The 18165-nt window shown below is 51.5% G+C and overlaps 1 protein-coding gene across 1 annotated transcript in view; it reads right to left on the bottom strand.

Annotated features, from left to right (window-relative positions):
- The window catches only part of LOC111162334 (heparan sulfate-glucosamine 3-sulfotransferase 2), an 87323-nt gene extending 69446 nt beyond the window's left edge, over positions 1-17877 (bottom strand). Inside the window, exon 1 of the mRNA XM_022526694.1 lies at positions 17408-17877. Coding sequence (XP_022382402.1) covers positions 17408-17877 — 470 coding nt within the window. The remainder of the gene's footprint in view (positions 1-17407) is intronic.
- Between the last annotated feature and the right edge of the window lie 288 nt (positions 17878-18165).

Genomic DNA, 18165 nt, shown 5'->3' on the forward strand with positions numbered 1-18165 from the left:
ACTAAAGAAAAAAAAAAAGAAAAAAAAATGAACTAAAGAAAGGTATTAATTATGGAGAAAGGAAGGGGAGGCTTGGTAAACACAGACTTCTGCTGTTACTACGGTTTTGAAGGTGAAGGACAACCTCAAATGTCGCATCTGAAACAGAAGACACATCACAGGAGACGGTTTAGTAACGATCACTTAGCAGCAGAGTCCCGTGTAACAGCGGCTGTGGCTGCCCGTTCTCTGTGGCTCCTGGGGGTGACCTTCCCTCAGTTCTCAGCTAAGACTGTGGCTTTTAGCTGTGCTGCCTTGTCTAACTCTTCCCGTACCTACACTTTCTCCAGCATGTCCACAATTTACCAGCAGATGAGAGTCTGGGGAAAACGCTGTGCTGAAAATTAGCTTGAAAATGGTTTTCAAGATCATGCTAAGAAAATACCTCTAAGATACACTGAGTGCTTTATGAGAACTAAATATTAGAGTCTGTCTACCTCTTTCACAGCATCATGAAGATGCTTAAGTACTTCGGGGTTTTTTAAAAATCTGTGGTTACATGTTCTGTCTCATTCCTAATTTTGCATATGTTAGCTTTCTTTCTTTCCTTTTTTCTTGATTAGATACCATTGGTGTTTGCTGATTTTACTGATCTTTCAAAGAATCAGTCCTTGGGTTTATTATTTTTTTTTAAATCACTGTTACTGCTTTCCTAGATTCATCTTCTGTTTTTATCTTCCCAAGGGACCCCTTCTTTATGTCTGTTTCATCCTTTGGCCCACTTTTGGGGCTGAATCCTTAGTTCATCTTTCTCATGTCCTAAAGAAGCCAAGTTGCTTCAGTATTCAGCGTGGGCTACATTTGACTGGTTTCCACAAATACTGTACACATTATCATTACTTCCGACACATTGCACACCTGTATAACTTCTGAAATTCTTCATTTACCTGAGCCGTGGAGAGGTGCAATTTTAACTCCCAAAGTTAGCCTTTCTGTGATTTATAAGACGTGGCAACATAAACATATTATTTGGTAATATGGGGGACACAGAAGTCTGAGAGAGCCTGAGGAAGCACAATTAGTTGTTCCGCTGCATGGGAATCAGAATGTTGGGAGTTAGGCAGTGGGATGCACTTTTGGTGTTAAGTCTTACGTTATTTAGTGGTTTAGACGACGCAGGTATTATTTCGATAAACATTAAAATCACAAAAGCAAGTGGAATAAAACACGGGGCAACCATAACATGGACAATGTTGGGGCGGGGGCGGGGAGGCTGGGAGTCCTGATCCTCGATTACTTTTGCTAAGGCTTTGTTTAGTCAGATGTAAGGGCAACCGTTAAAAACAGAGAACTAGTTTGTATGACTTCCACTCTAGTAGAGGGGAGAAAAGAAAGCTCCACTGATCGAACAGCAGGGGGGGGGGTGGGGGGAGGGTGGGTGAGGAAAAGGAACAAAGTAAATACTAGACAAAAGTCCAAACTGTTTGATAATCAGAACACACATAAACATGCAAACGCTCTTACTGAAAGATGATCATTAGACTGCAGAAAAATAGAGAAGCCAAATTCTATTCACCCAGAAACACATCTGGAATGAGATGACACCAAAGTATGAAGTGAACCCAGAATGAGCATCCGGAACCCCTCACCAGCTCTTTCAAAAAGAGAAAAGAAAAATCTCCAGAGGCAAAAACAATAGCTAAAATTTTCAGAAAATAAGTACAAACAGGCAGCAGACCTGTTTAAACTGCGATCAAAATTTTTCAAATTAAAAGGAGATTATTTTCATGGGTTAGATTGGCAAAGATCACATCGGTCGTTGATAATCAGCACTGACAAGGTTATGAGGGGAAAAGCCCTTTCCGGCTCTGCCAGTGGAGTAGAGGTGCCTCTACTTGTTACAGGGGTGGGGGATGGGCTGGCAGTTCCTATCAAAAACTTTACTTTTCTCTTTTAAGTGTGCTTATTCTCAAACCCAGAAATTCTTCTATAAGAGACTGATAATCAGGGAAAAGAAAATGGGCAAGAGACTTGCTGCTGACATTTTTATATTTAAATAATAATATTTTTAATATTTTTAAATATTTTTAAATTTAAATTTAATTTTTAAATTTAAATTTAAAAAATATTTTTATTGTATTTTATTTTATTTATTTATTTATTTATTTATTTATTTGTGAGAGAGAGAGAACACAAGCAGGCAGAGCGGCAGGCAGAGGCAGAGAGAGAAGCAGGCTCCCAGCTGAGCAAGGAGCCCGATGTGGGACTCGATCCCAGGACCCTGGGATCATGACCTGAGCTGAAGGCAGCAGCTTAACCAACTGAGCCACCCAGGCATCCCTAAAAATATATTTTTAAATAATAAAATGTGGGGACAACCTATATGACAATAAGAGATGTGATGAAATATATAATGGTCTAACTGAAGGCATTTAAAATGATTCAGTAGATCCAGGCATATTGGGAGGGGAGGATATCCATGTCATACTGTTAAACAAAATCACAAGTTAAAAATGATGTAAAATAATATACTTGTATGCACAGAATGATACAGATCTGTCTAGAGGGGTAGAAAGCGGAATGCTAACAGTGGTTCCAATGGAAAGTACCATTTGGGGGAGGGGGAATTTTTAACCCTTTTTTCAGTTTCCTTATTTTGCCACAATGTGCAGTTCTATTTTAATTTTTTTTAAAGATTTTATTTACTTATTTGACAGACAGAGATCACAAGTAGGCAGAGAGGCAGGCGGGGTGGGGGCGGGGGGGGGAGCAGGCTCCCCGATGAGCAGAGAGCCCGATGCGGGGCTTGATCCCAGGACCCTGGGATTATGACCTGAGTTTAACCCACTGAGCCACGGAGGCGCCCCTTAATTTTTCAAAAAATATACCCACATCGCTCAAAAAAACACAAAAGGTGTGTAGTGACACTCTCTCTCCCACCCCATCACCATCCACCCCGTTTCTCGTGTGTATCCTTTCAAAATTTACGTACGCCTCAGTAAGAAAATTCAGATGTGTATCATCCCCCCCTCCGTTTCACACAAAGTGTGTTTTTCACCTTGCTCTTTTCTCCCCTGAACAACAGATCCTGAGAATGTCCCACGTCAGGTGTGTATGCGCCCACTCTGCTGAATTCACCGCCTGGCTATTATCTTTGCGTGTGTGTTTTCTTACTTCTTTACTTAGAGATGAATTATAATCCGAAGAGCCCAGGTATTTGGATGCCGGGGACGTTGAGGACGGTGACCGACGTCAGACACCTTGATGTGTGGTGTGATCATGGTGTTTAAACTAGGTCACTATGATTTACTGACGCGGACTGTACAAGCGCCCAGACAGACCAGCAACCATGGAAAACAGGCAACGTCAAGAAACATAAATGGTCCTTCCCCGGGGGCCGGGCGTGCGCATGCCCCCTGCTCCTCCGCGGCGCACGCACAGACCACCCTTCGCCTCCTCCCTGTCACTGCGTTCACCCACTCCCCGAGCGTGCCCCCTCCCGCCCCGGGCCGCCCTCCTTCTCCAGCTGTTCCGGCTCCAGACTTCTCGCAGCCGCTTCTGCGAATCCGATCACCACCCACCCGCAGGCAACGCGCACGCTTCAGCCTCCAGCCCTGGAAGCTCTGGTACAACCACCCAAGGAGCGTCTCCACCGCCCAAGAAACCCATTCATACCGAGCCCAGGAGAAAGTGGGGTTTGGGGCAGGATGCAGGGGAGCCCGGTGCCTTTCGCAGCTGCCTTCTGTCATGCGCATCTTCTCTGTGTCCAACTTCAGACACCACAGGAAGAGAGAACAGGACTGGGCACGCATCTCTGGCTGTGGCTGGGATGTCTAGCCTTGTGGGGCTTCTGGGGCTCTGGGAAGCATGGTTCCTTACCAAGTACTGGGAAGAGGGAACTGTGGGCACCTCCAGTCCTCGGTGCTCTTCCCCAGCTCTGGGGGTGCTCTGGCTGGAGAGATGCACCTGAGAGCTGTTTGTCCCTGCTGGGTTGGCCGGGGGTGGAGGGTGGGGGGAGCAGGGGATGCCTCTAGCTTAGTCCTTAGGCTGTCCGGTGGTCAGGTCAGACACGCTGTCAGTACACTGCGAATGGTTCTGTATGAGGGGAACCCGTGGATTCTTCTTCCAACTGTGGTTTATGACCCATTTCCCCCCAGGCTACATCTCCTCCAACTGTCCCCCGGCTCCCAGTCAGATCTGCTATCCACCAGCCGGCACTCTGATTACGAGAGGCATTTCCCACTGCTGCTTCCCACAGTCCTGACATCAGTGCCTCAGGGGGAAGCCTGGCTAGACATCTGTGCTGGCCACGGTGGCCCCAAGACCTCGGTGGAAACTTCCCAACCTTTCCATCAGATCCTAGCATCATTCAGGACTGGAGCCTGGGATGGGGAGGACTGATTCTAATTTGTGATCAGGAGAGAAGTGAGGAAGGCTGATGAACTCCGGATACATAGGAGCTGGGTTGCTCTTTGGTTATTAGGATTTGGGGCATAGGATGCCCATCAGTGGCAGAGTTCTACAATCCTGGATTTTTTTTTTTAATCAAAAAAATTTTTTTAATCTTGGAAAGTATTACACAGTGAAATAGACTTTTGACTGGTGCTTGGCTCTGTGAACTTAACACCTGTACAGATTCATGTGACTGCCACCACAATCAGGATACAGAATGGCCCCATCACCCCAAAAAATAAATCCCCTTATCTGCTTCTTTATAATAATACCCTCCCCCTGCCCTAAACCCTGGCCACCACTGATTTGTTCTCTATCACTGTAGTTTTGTCTGTTTGAGAGTATCATATAAATGGAATCATACAGTACATAACCTTTCTTTCACTCGGCATAATGCCTTTGACATTCATCCAAGTCACAGTTGTTTTTTTTTTAAGGAGCAACAGATAAAGGTTTTACGTAGGTCGTTGAAATTGGAACTGGAAAGCAACTTTGGGTTAGCCCTCAGGTAATAGAGTAGAGTGATGGCACTGGAGCTTACCAAACCTGGAGTCCAGACAAAATTATACAAAACTGATCCGGGGGGGAAAGAAAAATCTAAAAATACAGCAGAGCTGGATCTTTTCCTCCAGTTCTTTGCGTCTCCATTTGCTTTTCCCATGATGCCCCATCAATTTGCAATTAAAATTGGAATCACAGTTTTTGAAACCACCCAGACTTTGTAATGTCAGCCAGTCCCTCCCAAGCTGTTGATGGACCATGACAAGCAAGTATGATAAAATAATACAGCGACATCAAAGCAAGATGCATCTAAGTGGGTTGGCCGGGGTGTCCCTGAGTGTACACACACTTCAGTGATGTGTACCACCGGCTGAGAAAGAAAAATGGAGGTGGCCCATGGACACGACTTGAAATGCCACCTAATCACATCCCTAGAAAAAAATGACCTTTCCTTTTTCTTTCTGTTCAAATCTTGCGATTACACGATGGAGAGTCTTAGGTGCTAAAACGTTGTTAACGCCTCTCTAAAGGGTTTCTTTCCCTCTCTCCCCTCATCAGAAAGAACGAGACTGCGTCACACGGAGTATGGGCTAGAACTGCAGTGCACTGTTTGGTGACTATGGACTGCGTTTATGACAAGTTTCTACTCCGGATTAGTGGGGATTCGCAATAGGATGGTGAAGTGAAGTTTCATGTTTAAGTAAATATGTTAAAGCAAAAGTTAGGAGTGGACTTTGAGGTCATGCAAAGTCAATGAAGTATCTGTAGACACATCCAAGGGTCAATCATGAAGACGGCCCCCGAGTGACTGAAGGTCCCAATGTGACATCAGATTTCAGACAGAACCATGAGAACCCAATGCCTGAGGAGGCTTGCAGATAAGATTAGCCCCCAGGCACCACAAAGCCAGCCCTTCCACCAATGGTTCAAGCACCCAGGCCCTCCGTACTGACCATGCCACCAATCCCAACGGATCTCCCTTCCCATCAAAGTTTTGCGTGGCTTGAAAGGGAACTGTGTCATCTCTGACATGGCTGGTCCCCCTCGCAAGCAGCTCCATCATGATCTCTCCCCCCAGCCTCCTCTGCAGCCCTTGTCCCAGTGTTTCCCTGTCATTCTGAAGGTGCCAACTCCTGACCAAGGCTGAAAAACAATTCTTCTAGACTGATCTTTATGTCCGCCCCTTGCCCATCCCGCAGCCTCTCCTTGTTAGCAAGACCCACTCTCCAGGGTGGACTTCTGTCTACTCCAGACTACCGAGTCAGAGAGGCAGTCACCTTCTGTGCAAGCAAGGTCATCTCTAAAGCATGGACTGCTGAGCTGCTCTTGTCCTATCCAGCTACAGAGGCCAAAAGAAGGATGCAGAAGGATGGAGAGCCCAGAGCGGTTTGGAATGGCACGCGCGCTGGGGGCAGTGGCCAAGCAGTCTGGGGGGCAGGGATGGCGTCACCAGCTCCACATCCTCCAGGGACCCCAAGGGCACCCATGGGAATGACAACAAGGAGAGCTGGGGATTACGGGCTCCCTCCCTGGGGGCCAGCTCCAGAACCACACAGGTTCCTCCAACCGTAGGTCATCCTGGTTCTAGATTCTTCTCCTCCCTATTGGCCCAACCGAGAAGACTCCAACTTTCCTCACCCTGACAAAAGTCCACGTCGTGTCTCTTGCCCTCCAGGCAGGCCCATCAGCTTAGTGATGGTCATATGTCCTCCAAGCACGATCCAGGAAGGGGGAATCACAACAGGGATAAAATCTAACGCGTACTTAAGACATTGAGTCACTACCACAGCCTGGGAGGTAGGAGCACCTGCTGTTGCCATCACGCACAGGAGAAAGCAAGGCCTAGGACAGCTGTGACTTACCCACAGTGAACACAGACCGAAGGTGAGACTGGCAAACAGCAGGGCCTGTTTCGACGACCCGGCCCATCAAAGTCATGAAAGGACAGTTACAGGTAACATTCAGCTCCCCAACGTGTTCTACAGAAATTGCGAATCAGTAAGACAATTATAAACTGAGATTCACGTTTTAAAAAAGATGCCATATTTCAAGCTTTGTTCTAAAAAAGGAAAAAACCTAGAAGATCTGGCAATAAATCTGTTGAGATTAACTGGTAATTGTCCCCCCTAAATGGGACAAGCGCCCTCTCTACCTGGGCCTTGTCCTTATTGTTCCTTCTCGTCACTGTCCCACAGCCAACTTCATTTGTTCACACCCGTGTCTACAGAGACTCTGGAGGGTGCTGATCTGTGACGGCATCATTGTTCCAAACTGCTCCTCTGTGAGATGCAAGGTCTGGGCAGCTCGGTCACTGCCCCTGTCACTGCTCGAAGCTCTCCATGCTTTTCACATCTCCCTGGGCGTCAGCCACCCAGATAGGGTAGAGGTGCTCAGGGGTTCATGTTGAGAGATGACCTTGCTGGCACACTTGTCATTTGAATAATGTCCAAATTTGACTGCCTATAAAACAGCTTTGACACAAGAACCTCCCAGAGTCATTTATGCCCATATCCCCCTCTTTCTCCTCAGCAAGATAGAATAATTGAATTAAGTCAAATTTTTTCTCTCCCAGAGAAATGATGGACACACAGCGATCTGGGCAAGGTGCTCCAGGATTTCTGGCTATGGGAGAGGTCTGTGCCAGAGAAAATACCAGGGCATGGGGGGTGGGGGTGACTTCTGGTAGGGATTTTGCCACCACAGAGCTATGCAATGACTTAACTCATTTTTCACAGAATTAATAATTCAGATCCCCCACGGTTTCGGCCAGAAGTGGCCATAAACTGCAGAGAGTTTAACCAACCACTTCTGAAAGTGGGGATTGATCCTGGGAAATGCTACCTCCACTTTCAGCCCTCTCGCCTGAGCAAAATGAAAGCTGTTAGGTGATTTCCTATCTTCATTAAAACCATCAAAGCAGAAACACTGCGAAGAGGCTACCAAGGCAGAGAACATTCCCCCATGCTCAGGTAGCTCTGCGGAAGTTGGGGAGATTCGGATCCCGATGATCCTGCAGGAAGGCTCTACAGTACTCAGTTCTGTTTGAAAGGACCCGCACACACAACCCCCCTAAAGCTAGCGATGCCAGTGAGGTCACTACCTTGCCATGCATGCTGATGAGGCTGGAATGAGAATGAGAAACCGGGACAGACGGACGGACACACACATACACACACACACCCGGAGTGGCAAGTACCTCTTCTGGGCTGGGACGAAGGTAATTAATTCAACCTTCAAAGGATCTCAAGAGGTTACTTAAGAATGCTGCATTTGCAAAAAGGCCTCAAAGACCTCTAGAAAGAGGGACTGTGCCATGTCCCACCTATCTGGGCGTGACCCTGCAGCCCCCAAGTCACAGTAGAACATGACTTTCCTGTCTTTGGTTAGTTCTATCTATCTACAGATAGACCCTTGGCCAGTCAAGCCACGGGCTGTCACAGGAAGCCTGTGAGGGTCAAACCCCAGGCTGTCACTTGTCACAAGACAGCAAGCCTTTCCTGGAGGCTGTCAGCACCGCCACCGTCCTCATTCCACTGCGGGCTTCCCTGATGCCGACCTCATGCCTTGCCATGGCAAAACCCCTCAGCATGTCCTGCCTGTGTGTGTCTTCGCACCGTACCCAGCATCCAACACAGATGTCTCTGAGTAGGTGACATCCGAGCTGGAATCCACAAGATGAGAAGCAGCCAGATCTAGAGTACGGCAAAGGCCAAGCCCCTACAGCTGAGGCATCAGCTCCCCCTTGGGCCTCTCTAACCCACACTGGGTGGGGATCCCTCCTGCGTGATCCCACAGTGATCGCACAGTCCCTCTGCTAGTCTCGCTCCTAGACTTGTGTGCCCTTCAGCTCTTTAAAGGAGAGATCCAAGTTCTCATCTTCGCTTTTTCAGGGCTTGGCACAGCGCCTGGTACGTAGTTGGTGGTCAATAAATGTGTGCAGGACTGAAATCACGGCATGAGTGTATTCAGAAACACCCTTGACCTCCCTGCCCCCAACTTCAGCCACTCCCTTTGAAAAATCCCCTCTGCCCTCTGAGACCCAAGTAACATACTGCCTCCTCCGGGAAGCCTTCCAAAATTCTCCCAGTTGGATTTCATCTCCTTTCTGTGCTGCTATAGCTCTGCTTGGGTCTCCAAATGGTATCTCTCACCATCTGATTTTCCATAAGCATCTCGTAACCACATCAAACCGCAAAGAGCCTAGCAGTGGGACCCATGCCCATACAGATTGGATGAAAAAAAAAAAATCAATGACTAATAATGACGGGTAGCCCTTGTTGGACACCTTGCACATGCCAGAAATCTGAGCACTTGTGTGGAGTCCTCACAGCAAGCTTAACGAGGTGCGGCAACGTGACTCGTCCTGATGTGCAGATGGAACCGAGGCACAGAGAAGCCGCTGCTGGTCGGTGGGTGCACACCTGGCAGGTGATAGAAGTGAGAGCCCAACCTGTTCATTCTGGTTCCAGAGCCGAGTTTTTAATCATGGCCGGAACTGCCTGCTCGGGGGCTCTCTGCCTCCTTACCCCCCTTTTGAGGTCATCTCGCCCACACCCTTTGAATCCTGGCTCTTCTCCCTCCTTCCAATGAGATGCTTCCTCTCATCCCCCAAGAGGAGCACTGCTCCCCCAAGAGCCACAGCTGCACTGCCTGCTGTATCTCTCCGCCAGCCTCCAGGAGGATGCAGGACTCCCTCACCCAGCTGTGAGCACCCAGACCCGTGGGGGGTGTGAGGGGGAGGCTGAGTCTGCAGGAAGCCACCCTTTCATCAGCGCTGACAGCGACTGGCCCCACTAAAGGCAAGCTCGAGAGCCCTGCTGTCACAGACACCCTTACCATCACTGCTGCTGGATATGGTTCTATCCAGGAACAGTAAGTCCCGGAGACAATTTTCCCCTATAGAGCTCCCACTACAGAGCTGAGAAGGCCCAAGTGTCACTTTATCCTGCCACTAGGCTGAAGTCTCACATCATGCATCCCAGAGTGAAAGGGACTTTGCATCCTAAAAATTTAAAAAGACACCCTGTTTCGCATGAGCCTCAAAAAAAAAAAAAAAAAAAAAAAAAGAAAAAGAAAAAGAAAAAAAGGCTTAAACCCCATTCCCATAAATTACCATAAACTGCCAAGTCCCTGGTGGAAACAACTTTATGTGTGACTTTTACAACACCGAAGCCTGTAGGTGTGTATGTAACGGCCTGCGTCGATCTGATAATTGGGGGGAAGAATGCGGTTATTATACCCTTGGGAACAGCGAAGCACCCAATGGCAACTTTGAGAGGGTTTGGGATGTCCCCCTCCCCACCTCCTAATATCTGCTATACCTTTTATTCTGGAAACACTGTTCTTCTGAAGGCTAGACTCCCTTGTAAATACTGCAAGTCAAAATACTTCTTGAATGCTCTTATTTGTTCCAAGTTTTCCTTTGGCTTTCTCTTCCAATCATTAACACATCAAAGGAATCTGAAAGCTAGGAACCTGGCAGGATTTACTTAGGGTGGATTTCCTGCAAATTCTAGCAGTGCTTCCCCGGATGGGACTGGGTAGTCGGCTGGATGGCCCATCTCCATAGCCCAGAGTACTCCACAGACCTACTAAACATCACGGGGTAGTTATGAATTATTTATGAAGTATCACGGACTATTTCTCACAGAGCGAAAACTTGTTATTTTTTACATTTTGATTCTCCTCCTTCCATTCTCCCACATCAAGAAGAAAGGAAGGGCTCGTGCAGAAATTAAGATTTATTTAACTAGCTCCTACTAGTATCCTCTAGTACCTTCAGACAAAGACAGGGCAGGCCACAGACTTGGAGCATTCTACCCACCGCCTGAGGAAGCAGGTCCCAGCTTGGAACATTCCATCCACCTGAGAAACCAGACTTCGATTACGATTGTTTTGTTTTCAAACTATTCTGATGTTTCCCTCCTAATGATGGCACATTAAGATGGTTTTCCACGTAGGGTGGTTTTGAAATCAAGTTGTTTTTTTAAAAACACGCATTTTCACTCTATCTGCCTATCCCGTGTTGGGTTTACAAACGCACGTCTCTAGAAGGACACACCAAAGTGGGCGCCTGTGATGGCTTGGGGAGGGGGAACCACGCACGCAGCCCAGAAATGGGGGTGGGGAGGAGGGGAATAATTTTCACGGGACATCCCTTCGGAGTTTGCATTATGTTTCCAAAATATTTGCACCGAGGGAAAAAAAAAAAAAAAAGCCAAGCCCAAATCTTTATGAAAAAATTACAGCCTGTAAATGTGCTAACCTAAATAAAAATATTAAGGATATAAATAGCAGAGGCCATGCCAGTGTTTGGCAAATACTGTGAAGGTGGTACAGGAATGCCTGAAGCTTGGAAGACACGGCCCTCAGAATGGGGGAGAGACGCTGCCTCCTCGGAAGATGGCAGGGAGAGGTCCCTGGCCTCCACCCCGAGCAGACACCCCAGGTTTCTTCCTCGTGGGAGCTAAGGGCCATGGGCACGGAGCCTCTGATTCCAAAGTTTGGGAAGACACCCCCAATGGGCTTGCACCTGGGAAATCACATGTCACCCGAGCCCCAGATAACCCGGTCAGCACCACTGGCCTGGGTCCCTTGGAAGAACATGCCAGTAACCCCCCTCTGCCCCGCTCCCTCTGCCATAACCTTGCTGAGGAAGCCCCCCATGAGTGCGGCACTGGGCCAACAGCCCAGCTGTGCGGCTGGACAGGCAGCGCTTACGTCTGAAATGCTAAGTTACTTCCACTCACTAGTGGCTTTTGCCCACCTTGTCAAGCCGCCCATGGACTACAGACACCGCAGCCCACGAGGAGAACAAAGTGGCAGTGAGGGCTGGCACCCTGCAGCCTGGCACGGAGCCTGGCGCACAGTAGGCGTCTGACAGATACAGGCTTTGCCCGCCCCAGGGTCAGCTCCAGAGGAGAGAGGGAGCCCTGTGGAGTCGGATCAGCCGTGACCTCTCCGACCCCTGCAGCCGGACTCCACCGGCCGCGTGCCCGTCTCCCACCCCCCCCCACCCCAGCTGCCGGGCCCTCCGTGCGCAGACAGTGTCCCCTCCGAGTCCTCCCGGGGACCCCGATCAACAGAGAGCCGTGTGCTTCCACCCCCTCCCACCCCTTCGGCGCGCCGGCATCCAGGGCTGACTCACAGAGGTCTAAGCAAAGGCAAGAACGAGGCTCTCCAGGCCCACGCGGCAGACGCACGGGCTCGTTAGCAAGCGGGCGGGCAGCAGCACCTGTTGGGTACCGACCGTGCCCCGAGCCTGTCAGGGACTCTCAGGATGTGCCTCCGCATATCTGGGTGGCCCAGCAGCCCGCGAAGAACGTGCCCACCACAGCTTCTTGTTACCACCTTGTGGGAACCGGGCTGCACTTTTTCGCATGTCAGGAGGGACGTTTCCCGGGGGATGGCATGGGTGACACAGATCTAAAATGGGCACAGCTCCCTGACCCCCAGAAGAGGCCCCTGCCGGCCGCACAGACAGCAAGCTGGGGGCTCCCTCCTGGGCTGGGCATTTGCCACCTAGCGTCAGGCTCTTGATGGGGGCGGTGTCCAGTGGGCCCCCACGGCAGACAGCACCTCTGCGGGAGACAGTTTCCACCCAACCCAGAAGCATCACCTCACCGTGTCTAAGACCCCATCAACTGTCAGATACCCTCATTTCAGTGATGTTAAAATGGCGGGGGGGGGGGGCAGATGTGCTCTTAGAATCTTTAATAAGTGGTATTTTCACATCCAGAACAGCCTTAACAGTGTGGCACTGAAAAGCACCAAGGCTGTCAGGGTCTCCCCCCGCTGGAACAACCACACACCAGAGGCTGTGGGGACAGCCTGTCCCAGGGCGTGCTCCCCCACCGTCCCTGGGAACTCCAGCGGGGAGGGAAGCTGGCTCTTCAAAACACATCTCTGAGCCGTGACCGTCGTTCTTGCCCCCGATGAATGTTCCTCGGTGCCTGACAACCGGACACGTGCTAGAGCTAACTATGCCATCTCCGGCCGCCGCCAGCTGACAACGAGCAGGTGAAGGACGGGGGATTTATGGACTCAATGATTCCCTTGCATCAGCATGGATGACATCCTCCTGGACCGAGGCAGGAAAACTCCAAAAACCTGTGTCTGCACGGACGTTGTAATTGTGCGTGGAAGGGCACACATGTGGGGCGGGCGCACACCTGACGGGCACCGAGCAGCTCATGTCATGTGCTGCTCAGCTGGTTAAAGATGGTGGAGCCTTCTGCCTTTGGTCTTATTTCTTTCTAAAGTTTGGTTTTGCTATTAGAATCTCAGCTCTTGATGGAGAGGAGCCGGAAGCAGTGACAGACCATATTCTCGGCTTTGGATTCCCTGTCCTACTTAGACGTTTGCGTCTGGGGTGGGGGGCGCATTGTGTCATCTCTGTCTTACACCCTCCCCAGCACCACCGACGCTGAACAAATAGCCTGAGATGTGACGTCTAAGGCTTACACAGGCTCATTTATCAAAATGCTGTCACCAGGCCCAGAGTCAATGACTGGGTCTCAGCTTGCTCATGGTGGCATTCTGATGTGTTTCAGAGAAGGTTCAGTTCCTCCTGACACCCCGCCCTCACCCCCTGGCCATCCCAGAAAACTAGCAAAATCCGGAACACTTCCGACGACACTCAGCTCCCCCTAAGACTCGAAAAACTACTGGACGATGCACTGTGTGTATCTCCTGACCAAAGAGAGTCATTCTGCCTCACACCCATCCATCGCTCCACGAGGGCATCCTGCATAGGACCTCAGATGGGGAGCAACCTCTTCGCATGCTCTGTCTCACTCGAGTTTGAGACTGTAAAGCAGTTCCGTTTTCAAGGTGAGCAAACGGACACCCAGAAATGTGAAGCGACATTTCATTGACGCGGGAGGAAGCAAGGGGGACGGGGGGCGGGGGAGAGAGATAGAAGATCAAAAAATTTTTTAAAGAGCAAATGAAAGCACAGCTGGAACTGGAACTTAAGACTCGGGACCCTGCCTCATCTATCACGGAACCACTTTTCCAGCAGTTCGTCAATCCCTCAGCCCCATCTGGTAACAGTGGCAGGGCTGGAGACCCCCAACTTTCAGTACTATGGGCGATCCCGAAGCGTCGATAGGGAAGCATTAGTAGCCACAGGCAATAGTGATCTTTACACACCACGGACTTTCCCAGGGCACTTGCCCACACGGGGTTACATTCATTCTGCAAAACCACCTTCTGCGATGTGGCTGCGGCCCCATTCTAGGAGGAAGCCAAGATGCAGGGGTACCATGGTGGCCCGATCCCGCAGCGTCTGGAGGCCCTCTCCGGTTCCCTCGTCAGCCTGCCGTCACTTTGCCTACCTGTCCAAGCCTCCAGCCGACGCCATCCCGTAGGCTCGGCTGCCACCATGGGGAGGAAATTGGGAGAGGGGAACCAGGCCAGATGCGCAGGGGATGAAACTCAGAGAAACCTCTAAGGTTTCTTAGGGCTGGCTCTCCGAGGGTGGCACGAACTGGGCTGGTTCCCAAGAGGGGCTCGGGGTCCACACAAGGCAGGCACAGATTCTGCCACCTGGTCTCTCTGGCTGTATCACTCCACCTTCAGGCTCCAGGCGTCACCTCTCCACTCAGCTCCACAGAAAGCAGGCTTTCCTTCGGGCTGGGACTGAAGTTGGGTTTTCCCACTGTCCCTCTGTAGTGGGGCCTTGGGACCCAGGAAGTTGCCCCCGGGGGCTTGGCCGTGGGCAGATTATAATGCGATCCATGCCCTACTACTGTGCCATGCTGAAGCCCACCTCTGGAAAAGTCTGCCAGGGCTCTTTGGCCATGTCTACCTGGTGGGCACCGGCCCTACAGTGGCCAGCTGTGCAGAGTGGGAGTCAGAGCACTTGGCTGGAAACGCACAAGCAACCGTTCACGTGCGCACACACACGAGAGCATGTGGATTTCGGTGGGATACTGCATGCCAGTGACTTCTGGCTTACCAATTTGCTTTGCAACCCCCTTTCAGGTGCTCTCCGCTTTGGGGGCTGCAGTTTTCACACCTGTGAAATGATGGGCCGTGGGCAGAAAAGAGGAGCATCCTATCACCTGCTGTCCAAACTCACAGAATTTGGGGATAAAGTGAGAACGTGGGTTTTAAAGGATCCCAGGAATCCTTGTCACTTCTGCAAATTAATGCACATTTCTTGACTAGTAATAAAGGATAAAGCACAAACAGAGAAATGTTCTGGGAAGTCTGAAAACAGCACCCAAATGGGGCAGTATTACCTAGAAATGGCAATCCACAACCAAACCCCCGGACTCTGAGGGTGTGGGTCTGCAACAGAGAGAAACGCAAACCACACAGCCCTTTCCTGAGCTATACACTCCCGGCTCTCCTGGGGAAGTGGCGGGATGGGGCAGTCTGCGCCAGACCTCTGGGCTCATCGTTCTAGAAATACAAAGGCTGAGAGGGAGGGTAACTCAGACCCTGGGAAGTGGGGTGGAGGAGAGAAGTGGAGCTGTCAGTGTGCTTAATGTTAAATAAAACCTACCAAGACTCAGCTGAGAATTTTAGCAGAATCCAAATGTGCTAAAAAAAAAAAAAAAAAGGCACAGCTCCCATCTCTAAGGTTCACAGCTAAGCTGGCTTAGAATCACACATGCCAAGGTTAAAAATAAAAAGCAGCCATCCCTGAATGACATGGGCTCTGGGAAGGAAGGCTGGGGTAAGTTGTTTGCTGGTGAACCCAGGAGAGGGAAGTGCAAAGGCTGGGTGTGGGGTACCGGTGTTTATTGGAAGACACAATATCTAAAAGCCAGATGCTCAGAATTTTGCTATTTTGCACTTAAAAGGCACTTTGTAGTGGCAAAGGGTTTCATAATAATCTTCAGATTTTCCATTGAGGAAAGCCTGCTGTGCATTAGAGCGTGACCACGGCTGACCCACACAGGGTTCTGCTGCTCCACGCATTTGCCTCCCTCACCCTGAGGTCTGGCTCTGAAGCCGTCCTCGCACACCTTGTACACCCAGGTAGGATGCCTGTGGGTCAGAGCGTGGAAAGCACCAGACCTGTGTCACTCTATTCCATTAAGCCAACATAGCGGTGTCGGGACCACCAACAGACCGGGGATCCCCTGCTGGGCTCCACGGGAGAGAATGTGTGTCCGCCTCCTGAGGACAGTGTCTGTCCCATCCCTTGGCCCCATAACCACAAACACCGCAAGTCAGGCCTATCGGCCCCGCTACCCCCTTACAAATCCAGGGCCCCTTAGATGAGCCCAGTGGGGTCCCCCTTCTAACGAAGTTTTCATTTGTCCAATATGCTTATGACTTCTACTCCCTAAAGGGCTTATTTTTATAAACATTTTTAAAAATTAGCTCTAGTTCCTGTGTCAGCTACCATGTTATTCCTCCCCAGCTGTATGACTACACAGACATTTCAGATGGTCTTCAAGGGGTCAGGTGATGATGGGAATTCTGTGACCCATGTGGTATGGGGAGTCCCTACATTACACCACCCTGGGGGATGCCCTGATTCAGCCCACATTTGGGCCAGTCTTACACCACGGCACCATGCAGGGATTGGGAGCCGATGGGCACTGAACAGGAGAGGCAGTCACCTTCCAGAAGCTTCAGGCGATCCCTAGACACCACTAGCCTTGGTGACTGTCATCCCTGGCAGGGCAACAGAGGACTGGACAGTCTCTGACTGGCTCTCCCCAGGATTCAGCCAACCCTTATCTGAGCTGCCCACCAGTATCCCAAATTCCACACCCTGGCTGCTGGTTTGGAAGTACCACCCAGGGACAGGTGTATTTTTCACACTCTGAAGGCACTTGAGAAAGACCTCAGAAAGCAGATAAGGGCAGGGACAGTTTTCCTGCCCATTACGATGGATGAGAAAATCGAGGCTCAAAGAGTTTCAAATACTTGCTCAAGCTAAGTCACAGAGCATGACTGAAATCCAAGGTTCCCTTCCACCACTCAAGACCAGTAACTCAGAGTCAGAGCGACTGGGCGCTCTCAGTGGAGGTACAGCGGCGAACACCGGGAGCTGGGAATGAACCTCCGGAAGGGACCTTCCTCATCCCCACACCTCTCCTTGGGCCTCTCCACCCAAGCGCGGGGCCCTGCCACAAGGGGGCCCTCTTGTGACCTTCCCTGCTCAGGGTCCTTCAGATGCCTGTTAAGATTGGCAAAGGTCAGGAGAGGACCCCCTTCCCCGGGCACCCTGCTCCACCCGAGACTGCACAAGGAGGCAGCCCACCGGCTCGCCCCGAGGTTTTGGTTAGAGATCCCCCTTCCCTTCCGGCGCCTCCAAAAACAACTGTCCTTTGCCGTTCGGGAACGCGCCGTGGTCTACACCATCCCTGGGAAGTTCTGAGTAAATCCTGCTGGAGTCCCCCCCACCCCAGGTGTCAGCCTGAACCCACACAGCAAACCGGATTAAGACGACACAGGAGGAGGCCCTAAGGATGAACCCGACTGGGCACCCGACGCGCCCGCTCCTTACCTGTACCAGTCGAGCCCGCGGCCGTAGTTCCTGTCGAAGAAGTGTGGCTCCGTGCCCAGGGCCCGCACGTCCGGGTGCACGCGGATGAACTCCAGCACGGCCCGCGTGCCCCCCTTCTTCACGCCCACGATGAGGGCTTGGGGCAGTCGCTTGGTGCCCATCCTGGCCGAGCCCGAGTGGTTGGCAGCCGGGAGGCGAGGGCCAGACGCGGCGGCGGCGACGGGCGCGCTGGGAGTGGGCCCCGGGGGATCGCAGGGGCGGGACTTCGGGAGAAGTTTCTGGCCGTCCGCGCCGGGGCCGCGCAGGCAGCGAGGCGCGCCGAGGAGGCGGCTCTGGCCCAGGTCGTCGCAGCAGCACAGGAGGCTGTAGCACAGGTAAGTGCAGGAGAGCGAGAGCGTGAAGGCGAAGAGCAGCCTGCGCGCCCTCCGCGGCTGAGCTGGCCCCGCGCGGCCCAGGACCCTATAGGCCATGGCTCCATGGGCCCGCGCCGGGGGTCATGGTTTCCGGGGGGCGCCGGCGGCGGAGCTGCTGTGGCCCTGCGGCCGCCTAGAGGGCTGGCGCGGCGCTGCCCCGGCCCCGCGGGTCGGGCGTGGGGGGCGCCGTCTTCTCCGGGCGCTGCCGGCCGGGGCGCGCACCATGCCCGGGGATCCCGGGGGCGGCGGCTCCTCGGAGCACAGGCGGCTGCGCGTCCCACATCTCCCCGTCCCGGGCCACGGGGCTCCGGACGGCGTTCCTTGGGTCTCACGTGCGCCGGCTTC

Source organism: Enhydra lutris, unplaced genomic scaffold (assembly GCF_002288905.1).
Source record: "Enhydra lutris kenyoni isolate GAN:26980312 unplaced genomic scaffold, ASM228890v2 scaffoldscaffold90, whole genome shotgun sequence".
Lineage (NCBI taxonomy): Eukaryota > Metazoa > Chordata > Mammalia > Carnivora > Mustelidae > Enhydra > Enhydra lutris.